Genomic DNA, 8,364 nt, shown 5'->3' with positions numbered 1-8,364 from the left:
GGGCAGTACAAAGGCAAAATCATGGATTTGAGTCCAGACGGCAACCCCTTTTTGGGCCTGTCACATGACCTCTCTGAGCCTCAGTGTTCTCATCTGTAAAATAGGAATGCCAGTCATTCCACAGAGTTGCCATGAAGATGAAGTCATTCAAGCCAAGAGTACCTACCCACCACATAGTAGGTACTCGATGCATATTTCTTGAGTAAATATGTATAACATATAGCATTGTACAAGGGACTTTCACAAACACTTGAATTCCCCGACACGTTTTGTCATGGTCCCTGCTTGCTGTCTAGCCATGTGAGGTATTACCCCCATTACACGCTGCAAGCAACACCCTCTTCCTTGGGAGGCCGAGCTCTGTAGGCAACGTGCTACCAGGGAGGGAAGCAAGCAGAGCATGGAGCTGTGATCCTGCAGTTAACAAGGGCAGGAGCGTTTTCCTCTAAGGTCTGTGGCGGGGGTCACATGACCCCAACCACTCACTGCCTTGGTCCCGTTTTCAACGTGGGGTCTGTGTGTCAAGTTAATCAAACTCTCTTATCAAATGCAGGCCAATATCAGACTTATTGAATCAATCTCTGGAGGTGGAGTCTGAGAAAACACATTTGGAACAAACCCATGTTCATGAGGTTGGGAAAGTTTGGGGGCTGTTGAGCCTGCTGTTCCCTCAGCCTGGACCACCCTCGCTCAGATAGACAAGGACTCACTCCGTTCAGGTCTGTGTTTAAATGTCTGCTCCTTGGGGAGGTCTTTCCTGATCACCCAACCTGACATAGTGGCCCCTGTCACTTTCTATCCCCTTAAAGTGCTTTATCTTTCATCACAGTGCTCACGACCTGACACTATATCACAGCTACGTTTGCACGTTTACTATCTGGCTCTCCCACCACAATGTAAGCTTAGGAACATGTCCACTTCACTGTTCTACCTTTGGTGCCTAGAACAGCACCTGATATACGGTGGATATTAAATAATTATTGTTAAATGAATAACTGCTCTGTGCCCTTGAAGATGCAGTGGTCATGAGTGCTGTTTGCCCAACACTTCCAGCTCTTTTCCTATTCCAAGCACATGGAAGGATAGCACTTCTTGTTCTCCTTGTGTTGTTGTTGTTAGTGCCAACGAATCAAGAAGTGGGGGACCAGGTCCTTCTTCCTAGTCTGTCTTAGTCTGGAAGGCATAGCTTTCAGCATCACAGCAACCACCACGGTGTGACAATCGACAGATGAGTGGTGTGGTTCTCTGACTGGGAAACGAACCCAGGCAGCAGCAGTGAGAGCGCTGGATCTTAACCACTAGACCACCAGGGCTGGCTTCCCCTTGTGTAGTGTGCGCTATATAACTAGTTCTGGCCAGTGAGTTGTGAGCAGAAGTGACTGGAACTTTGAAATGCTGATGAAGGGTCCTCCAGGCCCTCTGGGTTTCCCTCTGGCATGGTGACTGGCAACATTAGACGTGGTGGCTCCATCAGCCTGGGTCCCTGGGTGGCATTGATGAACAGTCTCCCTGCCAACTGGCAAAGGGCACATAATGTGAGTGAGAAAGAAGTCTCTGGTTTAAAGGCACTGAGATTTGGGGTTGTTTATGACCACAGAGTACGCTCACCTGCCCTGACAGGTCCAGAGATCCTGTGCAGGCAGCAGTGCTGTCAGAGTCACCGGGAGGGCCCTAAATGCTTCGGGGATTTCAGGCGACTTCAAATGCCTCAAAGCCAAACAAAACCAAAAACTTCCCCTTCAGAAAGTCAGGCCACATTCTGTCCTTCCCTTTTCCTTCCTACTAGGAAGCTCAGTGGGAGTTGTGGGACAGCCTTGAAACAACTTGCCCAATACGAACACACCCTGGGACCACCTCTGCAGTGACTTCACATGCTGACCACACACTCAAAATAAAAACAGCACACCCACTCTTCTGGGAGTGAGTCACAAACAGAAAAAAGTCCACGCTCTGAGCCAAGGGGATCTGCTAACATGGGGGAAAGCTTCTAGTGGAGATGTCTCAGCTCATGCTGGGGTCTCACCCTTGTAGCCCGCAAGACCAAAGACCCATCCTAACAATTCTGAAGTTCAAGCATCGTACACTATCCCAGATACTGTCCCGACTCTACAATGAGACTAGAGTTTATTTAGTACTTCTTCCCTGGGGAAGGAGGAATGACTTGCATATGTGTGTGTGTGTGCGTGCACGCACAAGCACAGGCGTGCATGTATGTGTGTGTATTGTGGGAGGGGATGCTGTTTCAGGGAAGAAGGAGACTAGGCTGGGAAAGATGGCATCAGAGGAGGCAAGTCCCAGGCAGGGAGCCTCCCGTTGGGGTTCAGGGGAGGCAACTACTTCCCCGACCTCAATTTCCTGGCTCAGGGAGATGAACCCTAAGATAAACTTCATACACTTTTTGGATTGGTTACATGAAGTTACGTTATCTCCATTTTCATCTCTGTTCCCATCCCAGACGCCAAATGTAGGGCTCTGACCCTGCCTGGTCTCCTCCCCCATTCAGTGCTGGGAACAGCCACCACCACTCCTCCAGATCGGAGCTGCAGCAGGAAAAAAAGACCAGAGTGTTTTCTGGACAGTTCAGAACCTGGGCAAGGGTTTATGTCTGACTATTCCAGATAGTCCCCACTTTCCCAGGGCCCGAGGAGACACTCTTCCCATGAGCCTCTCCATCCAGGGAATCTGGGCTGGGCAGCCCATAATCATGCTTGGGGGTGGGGAGGTGGAGGGCAAAGATGTGATTGTTGGCAATTATTTCACCAATGGCACTTTAAAACCGGCCTTCCAGTGGTGAACTCTTTGCCAGGTCTCCTCTTCTTCTTGCCACACTAAGCTGTCACCCAGAACTTAAGCTGGGTCCACACCCTGGACCTCACCCAGTCCAATGCCCTCCCAGGAGGGAGTGATCTCCTCCAGACGTGTCTCAAGCCTGTGGAGAGGGGTGGATAGCAGAGGGTGGATACCAGCAAATATTTCCATGCAATGCAGGTTCTGCAACAAGCCCAAGAGAACTGCTTGCAGAAAAAATAGGAGAGAGAGAAATGAGAGACCACAAAGGCAAACTGCACTTTCCTTTGTAAACATTCAGCAGAAAGCATTCAGAAACAGCCCCCTCCACCAAGTTTTCCTCAGTCACGTCCCACTGGACCTCACCTACCCCGTGGAGAAAAGAACAGGGAGGCCCATTCTGTTATCACCACGTTAGATCTAGAGCAGTTGGGGCTTGGACCAGCATCATCAACATCACTTGGGAACTTGTTAAAAATGCAAAATCTCAAACCCCAGCCCCAGACACACCAACTCAGAAACTCAGGTGGTGGAGCCCACTAATCTGGGATTGAAGGAGCCCTCCAGGTGAGTGGTACACAACAAAGTTTGAAAACCACTGATGTAGAGAGAAGTTCAGACCGGAGAGGAAGGGTGGAGGAGGGAGCAGAGGGGTGGCTGGTGGCTCACAGGTCCCCATCCCAACTCCTTCTGCTCTGTCGCACTGCAGGGCTGGCTGCTGTGGGCATTCTTCTCCTCTGCCCAGAAACCACCTCATGAGCTGGGAAGCTCCAGACTCTGGTGAGAGCTGGGGACGCAACATGTCCTCTGCTACAAATGCGGTGGCAGAGGCCTCTAGGAAGATCCCTACCAGGAGGGAGAAGCCATGGACCAGAGCAGGCTGGGAATTCCCCAGCCACCAGACTAGAAATGTTAGGAATTATTGAAAAATTACCTCCAAGGGGGAAAATAAAAAGCAAAAGTGAAGATTGCCCTTGCAGACAGTAGGGGGAGACCCATCTTAGGCCGGGAAGAGGAGGGAGAGCCTCAGATCTGGAAGAATTGAGACATTTCCAAAGTTGGTTGCTGAGACCTCTGCTAGATCAACCAAACCAAACCCCAAGCGTTAAGAGGACGGCAGTGATCACTGAGTCAGAGTGGTGGGACTGGAGGAGACTGCGAGAGCATGTCCCTGTCTCCTCACTCCTGGATCAATGTATAGTTGAGAACTGCAGAGGCTAGAGAGGGCCCAGAGTCATCCAGCTGGTCTGCGTCAGGACACGGAGGTACAAAGACCCGGGAGCCCGGGAGGCGCCTGCTTCCCATCATGAGACGGGGCTGTCTCCATGGGCAAATGTGCTGGTCAGGGCCGGCTACATAACGTGCGGGACCAAGTGCAAAAACAAATGCCGTGCCCTTTGTTCCAAAATTATTGAGACTTTCAAGACGGTGACAGCAGGGCACTAAACTGCGGGGAGGGGTTCATGAAGTCTGCCCTGGTGCTGGTAGAAAACGGATCTCTCTTTGGATCTCACAGGTGAACTGTTCACACCAGATGCAATGTACGGCTTTGGGGGGACCGGTGTTTCCACAGGAATCACCAGAGCAGCTGTGGTGAGAGGAGGGTTTGACTTAGTTGGAAAATCTTTCCCAATCCATGGGGCGCTGGAGCGTTCTCACAATCCAGGATCCACGATCACCATAACCCCAGTCTTCCGAGAAGGGAATATCCTACCGGGCAGGGCTGCTGAGAGGGGAAATCCAGCAAGAATGAAAGTCGCACACGGACAGCCTCGCCCGCGGCGGAGGCGGCTTCTCGCGGCGGCACGAGAAGCGCCCCCGCGCTCGGGTCCCTCCTGGTCACGGGACTCGGCGCCGCGGCGGGAGCGCGAGCGGAAGCGGGGCGTTCGCGACCCACGGCGGGGTCGGCTCGCCGGCGGCTGCGGGCGGCGAGGGGGCGGGAGGAGGAGCAAAGGAGCGTGTCCCTCCCGTCCGCGTGAACCCCGGAGGGTGGCGGGCGGACATCCAGCCCGTGGGCCTCTCCTCACATCCCATCCTCAGCCGGCTCCTGAGCCCTTGCCTCTGCCCTGCTCCCTCCCCTGGGCGTGTTGGGGTGCGGGTGGCGGGGGGATCTGCGGTGGGGGAAGTGATGGGAGAGGGAAAGAGGCAGGGCTGAGGGTAGACGTCCCCTCCAGAAATGCCTCTTTTGAGTTGTACTATAGAGCCTTCCCATACGAAATCCTTCAGCTGCCCCAGTTGTCCAGGCGCTTCTGAAGACGCCCCTAAATCCACACTCGCTCAGTACCCCCCCGCCCCCTCCCCCGCCAACCCTGCGCTCGGTGGGGTGGTTCCCTCGGGTCGTCCTTCCTGCCTCTCCGAAGTCTCCCCGCCCCCGCCCCGCCCCGCAGGCTGCGGCCCCTTTAAAGGCGCGCTGGGCGGGCGGCACTGCTCTCGAGGCTGACTCGGGAGGAGCGCCACCGCCGGGAGCTGCCGCCGCCGCCAGCCGGGCATGGCCATGGCGTCCCCGGCCATCGGGCAGCGCCCGTACCGGCTACTCTTGGACCCAGAACCGCCGCGCTATCTGCAGAGCCTGAGCGGCCCCGAGCCGCCGCCGCCGCCGCCGCGGCCCCCCGGCCGGTCCTCGCGCCGCTGCGCCCCCGCGCCCCTCTCCGCTGCGCCCGGGGCGCACGAGGGGCGCGGCGCCCGGAGGGCTGCCCGGGGCGACCTGGAGTCCCAACTCCGGGCCTCCCGACCCGCTCGCCCTCTGCGGCCTGGTCTGCAGCAGAGACTGCGGCGGCGGCCGGGAGCGCCCCGGCCCCGCGACGTGCGGAGCATCTTCGAGCAGCCGCAGGATCCCCGCGTCCCGGCGGAGCGAGGCGAGGGGCACTGCTTCGCTGAATTGGCGCTGCGGAGCGGCCGGGGCTGGTGTGACCTGTGCGGACGAGAGGTGCTGCGGCAGGCGCTGCGCTGCGCTAGTGAGTGTGCGGGCCAGGCAGGGGAGCGGAGGGGCGCGCGGGAGGACCGCAGTCCGCGGGCGAGGAACTGCGAGGGGCTGGGGCAGGACAGCGGGCGCATCGCCCTCTCTGGCTCCAGGGGAACTTGGACTTGAACGAAGGGAGGTAAGCCCTGGGGACACTCTGCTCCTTAGTCCCCTGCCCAGTATCCTCTAGTGACTGCCTACTCCCCGGGTATGGTCATGCGGTATTTAACAAACACCTCTTCCCCTGACAGGTGCACGCCTCGCCCTTCCCCAGACACACACGTACACACACACACACACACACACACACGCACACACACGTGTGCGCGCACAGATTGGGGTTGATGGCAGCAGGGCAAGGTCATTCCATTGTCCCCTGCGCACCCTCCTGCTTTTGTTGTAGGTTCTTGAGAGTGGGTTGTGAGACTGGTATTGAGATGGCCTTTTGACCCGTGGCAAAAAATGGCTTCTTTGTCTGTCTATGGTGCAGCCCCACAGTACACGGACACTTATGGTATACCCTTTCTCCAGGGCGACCTGTTGGGATAGGGAGGAGACCTGGTTGGGCTTTAGATGGAAACGGCTATGAGGCTGAAGAGAGCCTGAGGTCACCCTGGACCTGTGCCCCTCCTGCCTTCTGCCTCTGGCCCCTCAAACCTTTGGACTCTGCTCTAACGTTTGGCTGTGTCCTGAGCTGGCCTCCTCTTCCTCCTCCTCGGTTACTGCACCAGTCAGTCATCATGCTCTGAAATTACCTAACTCCTGCCGGGTCCCTTCTCCCCCAGAGCTCTCAGGCCCCTCTAGCCGCCTCCTGAGCCAGGCTCTTCTCAAAGACTGACTAGAAAACACTGGGCACCCAGTGTGTAAATTTTCTGAGCAAATGTGCGGTCTTCTTGGAGGTGCATTATTTTTCTCTTCCTACAGTTAGGTGTGAGTGTTCTTTAATGGGTGCCCCACCTACCCGCCCTATCTGCTCCTGCCATGTTTGGCAGAGGGTATCCATCCCCATGTGTTTATGTGTTTATATAGGTATTTTAAATATCTGAAGCACAAAGCACAGACAATGGCACAACCTCTAACAAGGGTCTCTGGAAATGGGTTGTGGTTTGCATCTTTTGGCAAAAGCCCTTCCCCTGTGAGCACAGCCTCACACTCCCATCGGACTGCAGCACCGGACAGCAGCAGCTACTTCCACCTCAGGAAAACCCTGCCTTGCCTCTCTCTGCAGTCCACAGCCGAGGCAGCGTGCCTCTACTGCAGCTGGCCGCAGGGGAGGAGAGCTCAGACTCTAAGCCAGGATCAAGTGGAAAGGGAAGGTTGGAGGGGAAAGTGGGTGCTGCTTCCTCCAACCCTGGAACTCACAGTTCAGGTGCTAATTAAAAAGGAAAGAGCAAAAGTTATAGAGATATATGTGTTATGGGTGGTGCTCTGCTGTTACTTGATAAATGCCCCTGACCTTACAGTAGAATCTAATGCAACGTGCCCATGGACATGTTGGCAACTTTTGCCCTCTCAAGGGTCTTGGGGTACTTTCCTGCATCCACCAACCCTATATTCATAGAGACAGGCAGGATCCTCACTGTAATGGGTTTTATTGTGCTGGAATCCCAGGAAATCCGCTTCGTTGGAATTCTAGTCTATTCGGATGTTTGGGGGCTGTATCAATTGTTGAACATTTTGCACAGAGTTTTATGATTTGTTTTTTTGTTGCGATAATGGTGTATTTGTGTGTGTTTGTATGTGCATATGTGTGATACTCCATGATTAAATGAAGTTATGCTCACTTCACATTAGAATTTATTTCCTTTGGTTAGTTTATAGTTTCTGGTGGCAGGAAGACCCAGGTACATGGGCAGTTTGTCTGACTTTGTGTGAGACTTGGTGAAGTCTCTTCGTTTTCCTGGGCTCCTGTGGCCCTCACGCAGTTGGCTTAATACCAACCAGGGATGTCTGAACACCAGAGAGGAGCAAAGCTGGAATCAACGGGCTATGGAGAGGAGTCTCTGTCATTATTAATGTTTAACTAATTGTGGACCTGTGGCTGGCTGGGGGCAGTTGAGAAATGTTCTGATGTGCAGATGAGGGCTGGCGGGTGGGGACACAGCAGGCCAAGCTCACGGAGCATCTTTCTTTAAGTCGAACAACTAATTCTGTGATGGGGTTGGTTTGTTTTATCTTTTGAAAAGCAAGCGTCAGAAATATGACTTTTAAAAGGCAGTACTGTGCAGTGATTAAGAGAACGGACTGAAACCAGAAGACCTGGGTTTGAATCCTGATTCTGCCACTTAGTCTCTGTGTGACCCTGGGCATCTCTGTGTTCCACTTCTTTGTTTTAAAAAATGGGGATAATAACATTACCTACTGCATCACGTTAATGCGAGAATTAAATCAATTAGCGTATGTAGAGTGCTCAGAACAGTGCCTGGCAAAATGCAATATGAATGCTTAATGTAATGTGAGTGTTATTATTGTCCTTGCCCATCCAACAGGTGTAACAATTTGTCTGGGCTCATGACACTTCCGAGGATCACCTTTCCATGCAGTGATACAGTTTTCAGACTCTGCCTGGTTGCTGAGCCAAGTGGGGAAGTGAGTGCCATGAGCATCCCAGGAAGGTA

General features: G+C 54.1%; 1 protein-coding gene across 1 annotated transcript in view; it reads left to right on the top strand.

Annotated features, from left to right (window-relative positions):
* Positions 1 to 5,270: 5,270 nt before the first annotated feature.
* RASSF5 (Ras association domain family member 5) overlaps positions 5,271 to 8,364 on the top strand; it is a 67,764-nt gene continuing 64,670 nt past the window's right edge. Inside the window, exon 1 of the mRNA XM_058540186.1 lies at positions 5,271 to 5,741. Coding sequence (XP_058396169.1) covers positions 5,276 to 5,741 — 466 coding nt within the window. The 5' untranslated portion in view covers positions 5,271 to 5,275. The remainder of the gene's footprint in view (positions 5,742 to 8,364) is intronic.

Source organism: Diceros bicornis, chromosome 4, assembly GCF_020826845.1.
Source record: "Diceros bicornis minor isolate mBicDic1 chromosome 4, mDicBic1.mat.cur, whole genome shotgun sequence".
Lineage (NCBI taxonomy): Eukaryota > Metazoa > Chordata > Mammalia > Perissodactyla > Rhinocerotidae > Diceros > Diceros bicornis.
The sequence above is the reverse complement of the archived record's forward strand: the minus strand, read 5'-3'. Positions and strand labels throughout refer to the sequence as shown.